This window comes from Rattus norvegicus, chromosome 14 (assembly GCF_021556685.1).
Source record: "Rattus norvegicus strain SHRSP/BbbUtx chromosome 14, alternate assembly SHRSP_T2T, whole genome shotgun sequence".
NCBI classification, from domain to species: Eukaryota; Metazoa; Chordata; class Mammalia; order Rodentia; family Muridae; genus Rattus; species Rattus norvegicus.
In genome coordinates this window covers 1,129,662-1,148,202 of record NC_141547.1, presented here as the reverse complement: position 1 = coordinate 1,148,202, position 18,541 = coordinate 1,129,662, and the positions used below count along the sequence as shown (strand labels likewise).

General features: G+C 45.3%; 1 protein-coding gene across 1 annotated transcript in view; it reads left to right on the top strand.

Moving 5' to 3' along the window:
* The window catches only part of Pcgf3 (polycomb group ring finger 3), a 37,132-nt gene extending 20,133 nt beyond the window's left edge, over positions 1-16,999 (top strand). Inside the window, 5 exon segments of the mRNA NM_001107245.2 lie at positions 5,067-5,174; positions 6,283-6,371; positions 12,056-12,193; positions 15,847-15,927; positions 16,547-16,999. Of these exon segments, the coding sequence (NP_001100715.2) occupies positions 5,067-5,174; positions 6,283-6,371; positions 12,056-12,193; positions 15,847-15,927; positions 16,547-16,594 (464 nt within the window). The 3' untranslated portion in view covers positions 16,595-16,999.
* Positions 17,000-18,541: the final 1,542 nt, after the last annotated feature.

Here is an 18,541-nt window from a genome sequence, read left to right as displayed (position 1 = left end):
GGGGGAATTGAAGCTATTGATGTTGAGTTATTAATGAACAGTGTCTGTTGACTCCTGTTATTTTGTTGTGATGTGGGTTGGAGTCCACCCCACCCCCACCCCCCAAACCCCCGCTGTTCTGAGATACAATCTTTATGCTTTCTTCAGTGTGGTTAACTTCTTCAGGTTGAAAGTTTTTTCTAGTCTTCTAATTAAATTTGGTTTTATTGTGGAATGTCTTTCTTGCGATTGAATTATTTCTTGTGATTTAAAGTTTGGTGGATATTATAGTCTGTCTAGTCTCTTAAGAGTCTGTAGAACATCTGTCCAAGTCTTCTCTTCTGGCCTTTAGATTCTCTATTGAGTAGTCAGGTGTTACTCTAATGGTTCTGTCTTTATATGTTACTTGGTCACTTGCAACTTTTAATATCTCTTCTTTGTTCTGTATGTTTAGTTTTTGATTATTGTGTGTCATGGAGATTTTCTTTTCTCATCCAGTCCATTTGATGTTCTGTATGCTTTTACCTTGGATAGACACCTCCTCCTTTAAATTAAGAGAAATTCTTCTATGATTTTGTTGAAAATATTTTCTGTACGTTTGACCTGGGTTTCTTCTCCTTCTATTCCTATTATATGTGGATTTGGTCTTTTCATGTTATCCCAGATTTCCTGGATGTTTTGTGCCTGGGTTTTTGGTTTTTGTTTTTGTTTTTTTTTCCAGTATAAATTTTTTTCCATCCATTTCTTCCATCTTGTCTTCAGTGCTTGAGGTTCGCTCTCCCGTCTCTTATATTCTGTTGGTGAGGCTTGCCTCTGAGGTTCCTATTTCTAAATTTTTCATTTCTAGATCCCTCAGTTTGGGTTTTCTTTTTTCTGCTCTATGTCTTGAATAGTTTTCTTTATTTCATTCTACCATTTGTTCGTATTGCCATAGATTTCAGTAATAGACTTACTCGTACCACCTTTAAGATTGGTGAGCATATTCGTAAAGCCTATTTGAAGTCTTTGTGCTTCAGCCTTTCTCAAGGCCTGCTGCTCAAGGTTGTTGGCTTAGTGGAGATACCTTGTCCTGTTTGACCACTGTGTGTTAAAGCTAGACACTGACACTAGAAACAACAGTGTACAAACTCAAGGAAACTGCAAAACTCGTTACTGAATGAAAAAACAAGTCAAGGTACAAATTGTTGTTTTTACGCTCATGCCTAGGTGTGTCTGGATTTGGGATAAATTGTAGTTTCAGGTGTTGGCATCTAGTCTTGTCTTTGTTGAGTAGGTTTTCTATTTATTTGTCTATTTATTTATTTATATTTATTTCTGTTTCTCTCTGTAGATCTTAAGGATATGTGGTGGCTATGGGTTTCCTGGTAGGGAGTGCTTCTGAGTCCCTGTTAGTTAGATGTGACCACTGTGGGTTCCTGGGTAGAATTGGGAATGGGGATGGGGGGTGTGTGTCTGAGAGGGTTCACAAGAGGAAGGCTGGGTCTGCCATGAGGATCCGTAGAATCTGCAGTGAATGGGAGAAGAGAGGAAGACAGAGCCCTGCAGGTGTTCTGTTATGGGGTTGGGGTGAGACCACAACTGCAGAATTAGAGTTGGAGGATGGCAGGGAGAGTGAGGACTGCTTGCTTGTTTCTCTGGTTAGCATAGCCAGTGGGTTCCAGGGGAAAAGTGCCTTGAGTGTTGGCCATGAGACAAAGGGCTGGGGTGAGAAACTGAAGCACGAACTTTTAACTGCAGTTGAATAAGAGCCCCCCCCCCCAAGAGGATTTCGTTCTTCTTGTCAGTAGGCTTCCATTACAAAGAACATACCTCATCGTCATACTGTATTTTGATTGACAAGTCCCAGTCTCTCCAGTCCCTTGTTACTGAATTTTGATTTTCATCTATAATAAGCTATGGAAATTTGCTTCTCTCTTGTTACTGAGCTGGCATCAGCAACTCAGTTTTGTCCTCTGGTCACAGTTTTAGGTTTGCTTTGCTTCTTTACATAGAAAGCCTGTAACTGGCTGAGGTTTGATGCTGAGTAGGGCTGGAGTACGTAGAATCTGTTTTGCCGTTGGTGGTGTTACTCAGCCTTTCCCTGGTGGGTTGCACCTGCTGAGGGAACAGCACACACACCTAGTTCAGGGGGACTCATTGGCTGAGTGTTGTCATTGGGAATGTCTGTACAGCCTCAGATGACGGTCTGCATCTACATCCCAAGAGAACCCTGTGTTTCTGTGTTTGAGTGTGTGGGCATGACTCTGGTAGACCTGAGCCATTAGGCTTCACAGCCTGCCTCCTCCATAACCGTGCATCATGGCACATGCTCCTTGCCACGTGTACCGTTGACAGTGGCCACTTAAGATTTCTTGGGGTAAGTGACCCTACTCTGGCCCCAGGGTGTACCTGTTGGAATATTCACAGCCTCTTTAGGAGTGTCTGTTGAACAGAGGAGACCCACGCACTATAGGCCAGATTTAACCGGCTCGGCTCCAAGTGTTGGTCATGCAGAAGTTGTGACTCTTCAGTTCATAAACACCCTTACACACTGACCTGCTTGCCTCTGCGACAGCTCACTAACATTGGCTAGATTCTAATGTATTTTAGATATATGATGCCAAAACAATGTCCACCTAATGTTTCTGTGTCTGTCTGTTTCTCTGTTTTCTGTTTGTTTTTTGATAGGGTCTAACTCTCCAGCTTTGACTGGCCTTGAACTCATTGAGATCCACTTGCATCTGCCTTCCAAGTGCCTGGATTAATAGGCCTGTGCCAACGTGCTTGGCAGTGTTTCAGTATCTGTATATACCTGATATTGGCATATTAAACCGTCTTTCTGTGACAAACAACCTAGAGACGTGGTTTTGTCATGTAGGTTTAGGATTTTAGGTTACGGTCATCTGGTCCCATTATCCAGAAGATCATGGCGGAAGGTCCTGGCATAGCAAAGTCTTACATCAGGGTGGCCGGGAAAGCAGACAAGAAGGACTAGGAGCAGTACTTCTCCAGAAGCATGCAGGGACCTACTTCCTACAGCTACAGCGAGGCCCTGCCTTCCACACCTCCCAGGAATAGCATCAGATCATCCTCGAAGTTAGGACTCTCCTGATCCAGGCACCTCCCAGGAGACCCATAGTTGGCAACCGTAAACATTTGATTCAACCGTACACTGGGGGTTATTTCTCTTATCCTTTTTATTAAGATAAGTGAAAGTTAGGGAAGTAGGCAGTAGTCGTGGTGTCAGACGCTGAGTTATTTCTGCCTTTGGTGAGTTCCTTTTCACTGATCTCTGGGCTCTTGGTGTTCAGGTCACAGCTCTTTTGGAGGCCACTTTGTGTGGCTTCTCTTTGTCAGAAACTGTTCCATGCTCTAGTTTTAGGGCTGCCTTTCATACAGTTGTATATGGGAACCTCTCTTTGTTCATTTATTTATTTTCTGTATGTAAGTGTACACATGGGGATGCATATGTGCCCTGGTATATGGTGCTGTGGTTGGATATATAAGTCAGGGGACAATTTGCAGGAATCAGTTCTGTCCTTTCACTTATGGGTCACAATATCAAACTCAGATTGTCAGGCTTATTGATAGGCAGACATCTTTAGCCATCTCTAGCCCAAGAACATGTCTGGCTGATACTTTGGCATGTTTTTGGTTGAGCCCTTGCTCCCCCCATTGTGGAAGAGCTCCTTTTCTGACCAGACTCACAGCTTACACACCCTCATACTTGTACAGCCAGGTTTGCAAAGCCTCTGTTCAGGCAGGATGCTAGGGCTCTAAGCGTTCCAGGTCTATGGGAAAAGACAGTTGTGCAGATGAAAAGTTTAATGAGGCCAGGCATGATGGCACATGCTTTTAATCTCAGCATGCAGGAGGCAAAAGCAAGATCTCTGTGAGTTAGAGGCTAGCCTTATATATACAGTGAGTTCCAGGCCAGCTGGTAACCCGGTCTCAAAAAAAAAAAAAAAAAAAGAATATTTTTAAAAGTTTAATGAAGCATTTCTTGCTTCAGTACATGTAAAGTGTCTTTTACAGAGTAACTTACAGATTTTTGGTTTGAATAAATTGTTTTAAGCTTCCTTTGCCTTCTGTATGTTCTGAGCAGTGGCCAGGATCTGGTGTATATCATTTGGGTCTGCATTTTAATCTCATGAATGGGCCTTTTGCTGTAAGTCAGAAGCTGTTTCATCTATGCAATTGATTATTTTCTCCGAATACAAGGTATCAGCTTGGTCTAGCCAGCAGGGGTATGCTGACCTAAGGACAGAGCATGCTGCTTATTGGCTGATGATCCCTAGCACACAGTGATCTGAAGCTCTGGGTAGCTTCATGCCTAGATGTCTGCCTCCAAGAACAAACTTCCTCTGTAGGTTGGCAGCTTCTGTTTCCTCTTTTTCTTGCATTTCTTTCATGACCACGACTGTCCACAGCCACTGGGGCCAGTCTTCACCCAGTACAAGACAGACAGGGTCACTGCCGTAGTCTGATGTGACCAAGTGACCAAACACAGGCTTTCAGGACAGGGTTGTTCTGGATCTGTCCTTGTCATTCAGGTGCATCTCCTGCCCACAGCCTAGTGAGAGCTCTTCTGCACTTGATGGTAGCTTATGACCATCATGGCTACAGGGACAGTGTGAGGATTGCTAAGCTGCCTGTGCCAAAATGGCATGTGGGATATAGGACTTCATTAGCAGCCACATTGTCAGTATTCATGTGTGAAGTGTCATCTAAACCACCTCCTCAGGGCCTGTCATACTCCGAGGAGTCCTTCAAACTGCCTCCCTACAGTCTGCCTGCTCCAGGTGATGAGTAACCCCACACCATCCTAGAGGGCTGAGGAGATTAGGTCGTAGTCCTGAGCAGTGTCCCTACAGCTCCAGAACCTGTCTTGTTGCACTTGTTCTTCCCACCTGAGTCCTGCCTCAGTATTCTTGAATACCTGTAGCATAGTCTTTAAGGTTCCAGTCCTGACCTGTGCTTATTTTCTGAGTAGTGGCATCCTTTAGACTCATCATCTAATCTCAAGTTTCTTCATATGATGTTAGTGAGCAGTTTTACTATTTAAGTCCTTTCCTACTGAATATTAAAATTGTCTCCATTCTTAATAGCGGAAATGAGGAAACAGAGGGAGTTCTATCACAAACTGGGCATGGAGGTACCAGGTGACATCAAGGGGGAGGCGTGCTCAGCAAAACAGCACTTAGATCCCCGCAATGGTGAGTAGCTGCATCAGGCCACCATGCAATTCACAGGTTCATTTGTCAAGCTTTCCCTCACAGAGGGCTTTGCCTTAGGTGGTTTTTCCAGAAGGTGACCGTTTTCTGAAGGTTGCTGAAAAGATTCTTCTCAGCCCTGGTAGCTGGACCTATGAGTTAGAGTCCAAGAGATACTACTAGAAAATGCCTAGGGGTCATGTGGAAGAGACTAGAATTGGACAGAGGGCCTAAGAAAAAAAGTGGAAGGTGGTAGATATTCTTAAAATTCTACCCTAGCTTGCTTTATAATAAAAAAGCCAAATGCCAGTTGGATTTGAGCATAAAGTTAATTGATGCTCTTAAGTCAGTATTTAATAAATTATTAAAATCTTTATGTGCTGGCACTTTGCTAGTCGAACTGTATAAGTTCCTGAGAAATGTTAAGGTCACCCAGTATGAGCTTAACAGCCCAAGGCTGTTGGTGCCTAGGCCCCAGTGGCAGCCGCACTAGGCTGGGTAGGGGTGGGTAAGATCGATGGAAGTGGGAATCTGGTCCTGGGTATGTGTCCAAAAGTAAGGTTCTATTAGCCAGGCTTCCTGGACAAGTAGGTTGCTATGGTAAGCGCTTAGTAGTCCTGGGGTTTATCTCTGCTGTCCTTACCAATTTAGTCACTTTCTCTGTCTTCTGGGCCCCTTGAGATACATTAAGCCAAAACCTATGAGCGCCCTAAGACACGTAATCCAAGACCTGCCTCACCAGCTGTAACCATAGGCCCTCCTACCCCAGAGTTCCTTAGCTCCTCAGCAAACATGTAGAACGGTTTAATTGCTGAGCTCCTCGTATGCATGCTCTCAGTAGAGTAGATGCCAACATCATTTTTAGTATATGTCAGGTTTTACAAATATTATAAGATGGTGTCTTCATATGGGTTTTGCTTGTCCACAATGCTTAGAGCCAAAAGTGTTTTTATATTGGATTCCCCCCATTTTGGAAAAGTATATATAATATTTTATTTCTGCCTTTATGATATTTTCCATTTATACCTCAAAAAGTTTTATATACTAGAATTTTTGAATTTTGGATTGGAGATATTCCAACCTGTACAACATTTTCTGTTTGTGCTAAAAGGTGAAACCAAAGCAGACGACAATTCAAATAAAGAGACGGCGGAAGAGAAGCAGGAGGAGGACAACGATTACCACAGGAGTGACGAGCAGGTGAAAACGCCTCCTCTGTGAATTTTCTGGCGTCAGTTTATCCCGCGCTTGCATACGTCAGTGTCTTATGAAAATGTGACAGGTCAAACACCACAAAGTTTCCTCCTATTACTCCTAACTTTTCTTTATATTCCCTTCATTGATTTGATTATCACAGTGGCACAGGCTGACAGTAAATCACTTGAGACATTCTCAAGTATGGAGAGACATACAGTCAGTTATGTTCTCTCCAACCCACGTCAGTACTCAGTTAGTGGCTTGGGACATATTCCTCTGTTTCCCCAAGGAAGCAACCCATCAGCCAAGTTAAGGAGAGTAAGCATGCGATGGTGAGGACTGTCCGTGTCCTACCTGCTACACTGTTGGGTAAAAACAACAGTGTCACCACAGAAGTGCCATAGAAGGATCTGATACAATTCTGTATCCCTGTCAATGGACGCTCCTAGTGTATGGTCTGAGTCGTCGGTTCTAATAGTTGTGATGCTTTTGAGGAAACAGGGAGAGATGAAATGCCATGACTGGTTGGCTGTCACTGTGCTTAGATGTTCTCTCCCAGCAGCAGAGAAACAAGTGAGACACCAAATGAGGAAACAGATATGCTGTCATTCCTAGGTACTGCTGTCTTACATACAGCCTAAGACAGTCCACTGAAAACAGCTTACTCTGCTTCAAGGGTGATTGGGTCAGCATGCGATAATCAGTGCATGTTGGGAATATGCAAACAACCAGTGCACGCCACCACCCAGGAAACCTGGCACAATTTCCTCAGAAGAGACAGGTCCTTCCCCAGTCTGACTTTAGTCATTATGTCAAGGTTGACTGGAAACAGTCCCTCCACAGCTTCCTGGGAAGGTGTGTGAATAGCCAGCTGCAAACGGTGGGGTGATCTTGGCCCTATCAGAAGACACGGTGACTGAGCCAGACGGTATATTCGGGGCTGGGATGGTGGACTCTTATTTTAACATGTCCATTTCTGCAGTTGATGATAGCAGCACAGCACTAGGATAGGTTTGCAGACGCATGCTGGATAAGAGACTTTCCTGTGATGAGAAAGCCACTTGACTGCCTGTGTGGGCACCTTGGAGTGGCCCTGGGTCCCACCTGCTATGCTGATTCTGAGCCTCAGTGACAGAGGTGGCACTGTCTGTAGGCACCTTGGGACAACTCTTGAGCAATACGTGTCCCCCCCACCCCCCCCACCTACCCCTGGTTATACAGGCTCTGCCTTGGGGGCCTTTCCGGAGGAATTGTGTTCCTTGTCACAACTCTGCCCTATGCTCTTGGAAGCCACTGGGTCTTTGGTCCTTGCCCAGTCCCTGGCATTGCTATGTCAGTTTTCTGTAGGGTGGCACAGAATTGTGCAAAGCATTCTCTTTGTTTTACAGTGAAAACTCTCTGTGTCTGACTTTTGCGAATGTTGCCTCTTCCTTCTTATATCATGCTACTTATTCGAGTGTCTTAGAGCATGCATAAGGAGCAGGTTTTGTTTCTGTAGTAATTTAGCCTTTGGAGCTAAGCTCTGTGTATCTTCTTGATCGCTCACACAGGCTGTGCACTTCTTGTGTGCCATGGGTGTGATCCGTGGCACTGACAAGTGCCCTACGACCCTTTGTTCTGGAGAGGCATTAAGGCCATCACCCTGCCTTTTTAGATGAGTGTTCTCAAGTGTCCACCTGAGCACTCTGCTTTGGCTCTAGTCCTGTCTACTTCCTTCCACTGATGATCAGAGACCCTGTCTGTGCTGATCTCTGCATGGAGTCCGTGAGTCTCCAGTGCCCAGCTTCTCCTTTGGTTTTCTGTTGCTGTGATAAACAACATGATCAAAAGCAACTGGACATAAAACATATCACTGTTATACCACAGCTTTTCCTTTTTTGTTTGTCCCAGGATCTCCTTGATTATCAGAATATAAAATACAGAATAACTTTAAGAAGTTTCATTACTTAAAAGTTTCCTGTCTTGGGGACTGGAGAGATGGCTCAGTGAGTCTCTTTAAAGTTTTAATTCTGGACTACTGTAAAATTAAAGTTGAGCTAAATACCTTCTTGTTTCAAAAGAGAAGAACTGGGCTTTAAAACAGTCACACTTAAGGGAAACCAGGGTCCAGCAGTGTCTGGCATCTGGGGCTCAGGCTCTTGTGGGTTCCAAAGGACGTGGGCAGCTTCTCTTCTTTCTCTCTGTCCTCTGCAGCACATACAGCTTGTCTCATAGGTTAAGGCCAACTCCATTCCACACTTGCCACAGTCCTGGCTTCTCCAGTATCAGGTCTCTGCTGTAACTGGGGCTGCACCTTCACCAATGACTCCCTCCCCTCCCCCAGCCTAGCCTGTCTTTAGGAAGACTCCAGTCCTGCTATTCTGTGCCAAGCCTCAGTTGTTCTTTATGACCCGAATGTGCCCATGAAACAGTACCATGTGGGAGAAACTTACATATATATGCTAAGTTCTGCTGCTAGCTTAATGTTCAGCCTTCATCCGCCAATGGACTGTGGCTTCTGCATGTTATCCTGAGGAAGTACTTTGAGGAAGATTTTGCCTCCATGATGCTGGGTCTTGTACTAATCACAGCTGATGTTTTTAGCCCCAGATGACCAGCATCAGTTGTCCCAGTAAAGCAAAGGTTTCTCTCTCCCTCCCTCTCCTTCTTCTTTCCCCTTTCCTCCCTTTTCCCTCCCCCTCCCTTTCCCTGGCCTCCTCTTGCCTCTCCCTCCCTTTGTTTCTTTCTTGAATATTTTTCTTCCACTAATATATTTATTCACTTTATATCCCAATTGTAGTTGCCCCCTTTCTCCCAGCATCTGGGCCATTACAGTCCAGTTGTGCAGAGAGCCCAGGGGAATTGTTTTTCAGGTCACTGATTGGGCTGTGCACTCAGTAGTTAAGCACATGGGACCTACAGGTCCATCTTCTCACTGCCTTAAGCTGCAGTTTTCCTTCCACAGGCTGTCACTCTGTCTCTGCCTCAGTTTCCTTGCCCGTGAAGTGGTGATAATGTCTATCTAAAGCTTCTGGGGGTTCAGTTGAAGCCTGTGGTACGTTGGACGGATGGACAATAAAGTACCAACCAGCCAAGGAAGAGTCGGTGTAGATTTCACAATTTCCTTTTAGTGTTCCCTGAGTCATCGTTGCTTGCTATCAGTCTCTCAGTGGTCCTTGCAGTCGTATTTGTCTTAGAACTTGGTGCGTGTGCTGTCTCCCAGTTGAGTTCTCCTTTTCTGGGCCATTTCTTTGCTTTGGTTCCCAACTGATCAGGTTTTGGTGTTGCAACTTTTCTTGGTGTCTCCAGACCTTTCCATGTCCTGATGGTTTAGGTATGCAATGGGGAGTGGGGAGGTGGGGTTATGTTGTGCTTTATAGCCTGCCTCAAAGAGTCTCTTTAACAATTTTGTTCATCAGAGTACATGTTTCTTCCCTTTCCTACTAATCCGTGCTCAGGTTGGTTTCTTCTTCCTCTCCTAATAATTTGGAGATGCTTTATCTTTTTATTCCTGGGTACGCTTACATTTTGGAGATGCTTTATCTTTTTATTCTTGGGTACGCTTACATTTTTGAACATGCTTAAGTTTACATTTTTAAGTAATCTAAAGCTTTGTTTCACAAGATTTTTTTTTTTATGAAGCAAAATTGGGCTTCATGAAGGTAATTTTGTTTTAGTATATAGACTTAGGCATAAGGGGAAGAGAAAGAGATGCTCAGAAGAAGGTAAGACACACCCAGAAGCATGGGCATAGCCTCCTCAGAAGAAAGTCGCAGATTTTGTGATTTTTAATTTATTTCCCCTCCATATTGGATTCACCTTCAGTCTTCCTCCTGTGTGGGTTTTGGTTTCCGTCACTTCAGAACACATGTGTGGTAGTAAACACTGTGTTCTTGTGCTGGCATGGAATAATTTAGTGGACACGGAACTCTAAATTCACAATAATTTTATCTGGTAACTTTTAAGACATATCTTTCAACTAGGTTCTTATGTGCTTTAGACATTAAATATTAACAAAGTGGGGGAGGCACAGTGGCACATGGCTTTAATTACATCACCGGGGCAGAGAAGGGCAGAGGCAGGCAGACCTCTGTGAGTTCAAGACCAGCCTGGTTGTACATAGTACCAGACCAGCCAGAGCTACATAATGAGACTATCTCAAAGGAAAGAAGGAGAGAGGAAAGAGAAATGGAAAACTAAGAAAGCTGAGGGTGTATTCAATGGTAGAATGCTTGCTTAGCATGCACAAGGCCCCAAATTCACATATGCTTTCTCTCTTCTGTTTCTTTTTTCTCTCTCTTCTCTCTCTGTCTCTGTCTCTCTGTACCAGAAAGGAAGGAAGGAAAAGAAAAGAATGAAAAGACAAGCTGCCTAGCCTCCTGTGTATGTTTGTGGTCTGTGCCCTCTGAATTCCCTTCTAGCTTACGTAGGAGCGTCCACTGGTAATCAGTGGCAGAAAGGTCTTTACCTCTCTGGGACCACAGCTAGGCAAAGCAGAACCCTGACCACTCTGGGCCATGGGCATTAGCTCTGTGCAATTACCAGGGAGATTACCCCTAATCTAAATCTCTAATGCAAGTCTGGCTACTGCCTCAGCTGTGTTCCCCAAATACTTGCTGTTTGAAATTCTCTGGGTTATTTCTGCTTCAGCAGTCTGGTGTCCTGGGGAGGCATTTCACACTGGTACATAACTGCTGGTCTGTCAGAACCAATGGACCCTTCCTGTTCTCTCCATCTGCACCACTTTCCTCTCCCTCTCCTCCTCATGATCACTACCTTCAACCCCCAACCTGGTAACTCAAACTCCACCTCTCTCTATTCCCCCCAGTAATTGGCTGTCACTAGTTTTATTTAACCAATAGTTTAAAATCGAGCAGCAAGGATTACGAATAAAGACTGGTATGTGTAAGGATCTGGTAGTCTTGGAGCAACCAGATCCTGGGGTACAGAATTTAGCAATTGAATACAAGCATTACCAGACTAATGTTCAGTTTCAGGCACCCATGGTGTTTTTAGCTTCAGTGAATGTGTTTGCAATTTTTAAAAGTTATATTGTGTTTTTATGCCTGTATAATGTTCTTTACTCAGTATCTTATGTTTAAATTTTACTTTTGTACCTACTGGGATCTTACGATACACATCTTGGTTAACTTACTTTTTAATTCTTATACCTGAATTTTGAGAAGCTTGAATGAACCTGTGTTAGAGGAGGGGCTTTCTCTGCAGCCCTAGGATAAAGCTTTGTCTCCCTGAAGCAGATTCCCATTTGCGGTGCCCTTGACTTGTCTGATCCACACCATTGCTCCGACCCTGAGTAGTGGCACACGCAGAGCACACTCCTTGGTGTCATGCCGCCTTCTGTGTCAAGAGCATTCCTCTGTTGTCTTCACGCACCTTGCTCAGTACAGACAGCACTTGTTCGGACAAGGGGAGCTGTTTGAGAACATGAGGGGCTCAGTGTCCATGGCAAATATAGATACATAACTCTCAGAGTGACTGTAAGTTAAGACGAAAATGGACAGGCTAAGGTGTTTGTAAGCACCACAAAGACCAAGGGGGATTTAACAGAAGATATAAAACAACTGTGGTAAGACTTGTACAGTGTTGTTCTGATTTCAAAAGACCAGTACTCGTAGATGTAGGAGCTTGTGTTCTTGCAGGGAAAGCCTGAGAGTGGCCATCCTGACCTCTGACCTCTTCTCTTCTAGGTGAGCATCTGTCTGGAATGCAACAGCAGCAAACTGCGTGGCCTCAAGCGGAAGTGGATCAGATGCTCAGCCCAAGCAACTGTGCTGCACCTGAAGAAGTTTATCGCCAAGAAGCTTAACCTCTCCTCCTTCAATGAGGTAGCCATCAGCTAGAGAGCTGGGGTAGATCGTTCTTGCCTGTCTCGTTTGTTAAAATGACAGCAGCAGCACATGCACGCACACACACACACACACACACACACACACCCACCTTCTTTTTAACAGTCTTGTTCAGAGGTTTTTTGTTTGCTTGTTTTGTTTTTTAATTGGGGGGGGGGGGGAGAGAGAGAGAGAAAGAGAGAGAGAGAGAATAAGTGTGCAGTTGTGCTTGCATGGAGGTCAGAAGACAGCTTGCAAAAGTCAGTTGTCTCCCTCTACTGTGAGGATCCTGGTTATTAAGCCCAAAGGTTGCAGGCTTTTTAGCAAAGTACCCTTACCTACTAAGCCATCTTGCTGGCCCCTTGTTTGGAAATTTGTTTTGATACAAGATTTAGTATGTGTGTGTGTGTGTGTGTGTGTGTGTGTGTGTGTGTGTGTGTGTGTGTGTGTGTGTGTGTGTGTTATAATGAATGTTTTACCCACATGCCATGTGCATGCTAGGCGCCCACAGAAGTCAAAGAGAGCATCAGATCCCCTGGAACTTGTTAGGCACCATGTGGGTGTGGGGTAAGGCGTTCCTAATCATCAGGCCATCCTCTGGTCCCAGACATGTGTTCTTAAATGTAATGCTGTAAGTTGATGAGTGAATGAGACATGGATATGACACCTAGAGGTTAAAATGAATAACTGAAAGTAAAGTAGCCAGAGACCCATAGCTGCTTGTTGGGGCTTGTGCCACAGACTTGTGAGTACATGTGTTCAGAAACTCAGGCTGGGTAGCATTTGGGCAAAAACATAAGCAGGAGCTGGTCCTGCTGAAGCAAGGGACGGTCAGTGATTTGAAGTGTTGCCTTCAGAGTTCTGAGGCTGTCTGGAAAGGACTTGCAGGGCACATGGACCCTGTCAAACAAGACATGTGCAGCATGTGCAGCAGGTACACGGGAATGCTGAGTAGTATAGTCTGCAGAGTAGTATATACAGAAAGCTCTGTTAGCCACCGAGCCAGTACCCCAGCTGGAGTTTGGGGTATGGCCCCCTGGAAGAGCGTCTTGGCAGATTGTAACATCTCAGATTATCTGCTAACCCTAAGCCCAGTGAGAGCAGTAGAGGAACATCTTAGATAGAGATTTGATACAGGAGCCGGATAAGAAATAACAGGAGACATTGGAGTGACCTGATCATAAGACCAAGAAATATGGGGCAAGAGGATCTTCTTATAGTCAGTGTTCCCCAAACCCATGTGCTGAAAACTCTGTTTGAGCCCGTGGTACTGGGAGGCAGGACCCTGGGGAAATGTTTAATTATGACCTGTATCTGAGGAATGTCTCTTCTGCTCTTACAACTTGCAATGACAGCAAGTACCTACACTCTGCCCAGAATTCCAGCCCATAGCACATAGTAACTGTTAAATCAGTTATATCAACTATCAATTTATTTATTAATATAGTTAATGTTTTATTTTATGTTAACTGTTCATGGGGCTTGGGGATTTAGCTCAGTGGTAGAGCGCTTGCCTAGCAGGTGCAAGGCCCTGGGTTTGGTCCCCAGCTCCTTAAAAAAAAAAACAAAAAACAAAAAACTGTTCATCAGTTGCCCAGTTCGATTATAGCCACACTGTAAGACATTCCTGGCAGTCCTGCCACAGTGCTCTCTCAGAGCTAGGTGTCAGCCCCAGGAACCAGGGCTTTGGACTGTCAAGGGGCCCACTACACGAGTGGCTGGGGAGGAGGTGGAAGACACAGAATCTTTATATGACATGACTTTATACTAGCTATCAGGAGACCACAGGAACAAGCAAGTTTGGATTTTGTTTGTCTGTTTGGTAGAGGGGGGGGATGGGAAGGTCCCAGGAGCCTTGGATTCTGTGAAGCTAAAGGTGTCCATCTTGATTTGAAGTGGCTTCTATGCACTGTGCAGAGTTAAATACATCAGGAAGTTCAAGGGGAGACGGCCTTCCACATGCAGGAACTTTTCTCCATGGGGACCAACAAGAAATGTGGCATTTTCATTGCAACTGGCCATTGGCTCCTGCATATCCCAGGTGGATCTCACACTGTTTTCAGCTCTGCAGTCCCTAATGCTGTGTAAAGTGTGGGAAGTGTTGCCATAGACAGTGAATAGGGCGGGGGACTGAATACTGAGGGCCAATCATTAGAGCTGCTGTAGGGTGCGGACATTATGCCTTGCTGGGGACGATGGCTTATAAACAGCATGTGTATCACAAAGTAGTAAACACCACTTGGTGAAGATGACAGCACACAGTTGAGCTTTCGTGGACTCAAAGGCTGTTTTTTTTTTTTGTTTGTTTTTTTGTTTTTTTTTTTTTTTTGTTTTGTTTTTTGGTTCTTTTTTTCGGAGCTGGGGACCGAACCCAGGGCCTTGCGCTTCCTAGGCAAGCGCTCTACCACTGAGCTAAATCCCCAACCCCCAAAGGCTGGTTTTTTAACTCATGACTCTCTTAACAAGAAACACACTCCTATGTGGCTGTGAGAACAACATTTGTTCCCTGCTTAGGGAGATAATGAGACCACTGGAGTCACTGATTCACATACTTACGGAAATACAAATTTAAATAACAGTGAAACATCACTGTGCACCTCCTCAAGCACCCATGTACGAACAGCATAATGACCAGGGCTGGTCAGAGGGGCCCGGGACAGTGGAGGGCCAGAGCCCGGGACAGTGGAGGGCCAGAGCCTGGGACAGTGGAGGGCCAGAGCTGGTCAGAGGGGCCCGGGACAGTGGAGGGCCAGAGCTGGTCAGACAGGCCTGGGACAGTGGAGGGCCAGAGCTGGTCAGACAAGCCGATAAGCACTAGGCTTTAGACAAGAAGACACAGAACCACCACTAGGTGCAATTAGGAGCAAGCCATTGTCAGGAGGATGACAGCCAGACCCCTCAGAGACTGAAACACAGGACACATACATAATCCACATGTTGTAACAGTCTAGTCTCTGTGGAGCATGTGCTGTGTAAGGTGAGGGAGAGAAGGCAGGACTGCATTGTGAACTCAGGATGGTGTAGGCCAGCAAGTGAATGTCCATCAGTCCCTGCAGCCGTATGTAATGAAAGCCCTGTGTGCTTTGTGCAGATAAGGTGTGTGTGCTCTCTTGTACCAGGCTGTGTTCTGCGTGTTAAGAGAAATTGTCTTGTGACTTTGTTGTGCCATCCCACATTTCTGTTTGGGTAACCTGGGGTCGCCGCTGTGACACCGTGGTGACATGCCGAGTTGTTGATGGTTAGGTCCTTCAAGGGTTTGTGGATGAACAAGCCTACATCTTACCACCACTTAGAGGGAGGGCAGTGACTTGAAGTACAAGAAGTGGAGATCCAGGGAGGGGTCTGCACATAATGTTTCCAGAATCATCAGAGAAGCCCAGAACTGAGGTAGGGACAGGGCAGATATCATTGATGCCTAGAGCAACCAGGCCAAGTCTCTTCAGACCACAGCGACACAGCTATGAAGAGGCTGTAGTCAGAGTTCTTTCTGTTATTGTTTGTGCTTGCAGCTGGATAGTGCAGTTACTGAATAAGCAGACACCCTATGTTCGCACTTGACTGGGGAGGGGCTTGTTTCAGGGTACCGTATTGTCTGTGTCGTGACGATTACCCTCAGTTGACCATGCACCTACTTGACGCCTCTTCTCCCACAGCTGGACATCTTATGCAACGAGGAGATCCTGGGCAAGGACCACACTCTGAAGTTTGTGGTTGTTACAAGGTGGAGGTTCAAGGTGAGACTGGGAGGGTGGTTCTTTGGATTTTTAGATAGTCTCTCGATCCTTACTTGCTGTGCATGTCTCTTATTTGCAGACATTGCTGTGAAACAGCTGTCTTTCCAGATCTCTCCACCCAGCCAGGGTCTTTATCACCACTCCACTCAATCCCTGAATCCAATGGGTCAGATGTGGAAGTTCCCACAGTTGGAACAAACTCTCAAAGTTTTGGGTACCTTTCTGTGTCAGGAACTGGTGTTGCAGTCCCTGTCCAGGACTGGAGTGCAGCTCTTCTATCTCCAGCCATATCGTTGCCCAGAAAGAAGGGGACAGAGACAGCATGGCCAGCCAAAGGCCAGGATGACCAGCAGTTGGGGCTGATCAGGGCAAGGTTGGAAGTGTAAGGACTGCATAGGAGAGACCAGGGCTGGTGTAGTAGGCAGGAAGAACGTTCAGGTTCTGGCTGCATAGGCCCTGTCATGAGCCCAAACACCACAGGGGCGACCACTGGGTCACCTGGGACCAGTAACAATTACTCCTTGTCATCCAGAACTAAATTCCGTTGTGGCACTGTGGTTTGTGTACACAGTATGGGCTCCTTGTGCCTCCCTCAGCCACCTTCGTTTTTGTCTTGCAGAAGGCACCCCTCCTGCTACACTACAGACCCAAGATGGACTTGCTGTAAGCCCAGCCAGACTCAGCCCACACCCAGCACTCTACATGGCAAAATGTGCTATGGAATGTTGCCTCTGGGTGCCATGCGGACCAGATTTCTGAATAGAGAATATTTATAACTTTTGTATGAGAGAATCCACTCCCAACAAGACACTACCAGCACGCGTTTACAGAGGATGAAAACACTTCGCAGTTTGCTCGTCTCTGCTCCAGGTCCACAGGCCAGAGAAGAAGTGAAACATTAGCACGTCCCCACACCACGTCTGACACACAGCACCTCTGCTTGCTTTCCAGGTCTTGAGAGTCTTGAGCGCGTTTCAGTTGAGTTCATGGATTAGGTTTCATGATAAGCCTCAAAAACACTTGTACTTTTATTAAGTTCTTCGTAAGTTATTGAAAGTCTTTTGATGGTAAATATTTATGTTGCCTTTAGCTTCCTGAAAACTTAAGAGATATATAAAATTTTAATTTAAAGTATACCCAAAGAGGCTTGCAGCAATGCTATCTATGATTTAGCCATGGTGTTTAATTTCCCACCTTCTAGGGTACAACAGAAGCCCACTCCCAAGGCTGAGTCTTGTCCTGTGCATCCTGGGATGATCTGTGTTGGCTGGGCAAGGCAAGAACCCTTCCACCACTCCCCAGTGTCATGTGGCTGTAATCCGTCACCCCGAGTAAGGCAAGCTAGAGGTGGTGTGGCCAGTGCAGTGCTGCACAGACTTGTTGAAAAGTTCTTGCAAAGACAGTTTTCCTTGGAAAGGCCATCACTGAAGCTCTTGCCTTTTCCGTTCTATTTTCCTTCTGCTGGAAAAATGGAGTGGTGGCTGTGTTTGTCACTTATCAACCAGCACAGCCATCTGTCCAGTGGGGAGGCTTTGGAAAGACACTTAGGAGGTAGCCTCCAGCCTCCATGTTCCTGGTGTTGGTATTTCCAGGCTTGCTTTCCTGATCATGGGGTTAACATGCGTTCTTTGGGTCTTTTTCATGAAAGGTAACTGAGCAGCCTGCTCACTGGAGGGAACAGCTCGCATCAGCAGAAGCTGCCTTTTCAGTCATAGAGAGGATATTATTTGTCAGCACACACACCCTTCTCATACAGTTTATTGTTTTGTTAGGTTGGAGAATGAGTAAGACACTAGCATAGCCAAGTTCATTCTCTCTTCATGGGTATGAAGGCAAGAGTAAGGAGAACGGGACCTGTCCTGGGGTCCCAGGGACCTACATCTCAGTCCAGGCGCTCTCTCACCTCTCCCACCTCCTGTCCTTCCAGGCCCAGTGAGAACTGTAGGACAGTATAATCCCAGCAGTACCTCAGCTCTTGGTGAGCATTGAGGGAGGGTCTTAGTGTATCCCTGAGAGTCAGGCTTTCTGAGTCTTCACCTTAGCAACTGGAATATTTTTCTTGGATTTGCTTGGACAGTTGGGATTGGCTTTATCAACACCCACTTTTCCTTTACTTCCTCTTTTACATATACAGTGTCAGAAGCAGTGATTAGTGAGATTTAATGTTGGTAAGGAAAAACATCCAATTAACTCAGTCTTTAATGTCTGATCTTCTAAAACAAAAGCAAGCTCTTTGTTTCCAATTAATCAAAATCACCTCTCTATGTAAGCCGGTTTGGATTATTCAGTTTCCTGAGTTTGCTATTCATTCAAATCATTTATAGTTACTATACAAGGGTTTATGCGTACATATTACCTTTCTACCTCAGAACACAAGTGCTGCTGAAGCGCTCTGCAAGGCCGTGTTCTCACAGTGCAGTTCCATTAGAATCTAGGTATTTCCCCATGTGGTGAAATTTAATAGTTAGAAGCCTCCAAATTCAAAGTTAATTTACAGTTCAGATCAAACTTAGTATGGCTGTGTAATCTCATGATATATATTTGTAACTTTGTAGCTACTTTTAGAATCACTTGACTTTGCTATGGTGCTAAGTTGATAGATCTAAGTATTCAG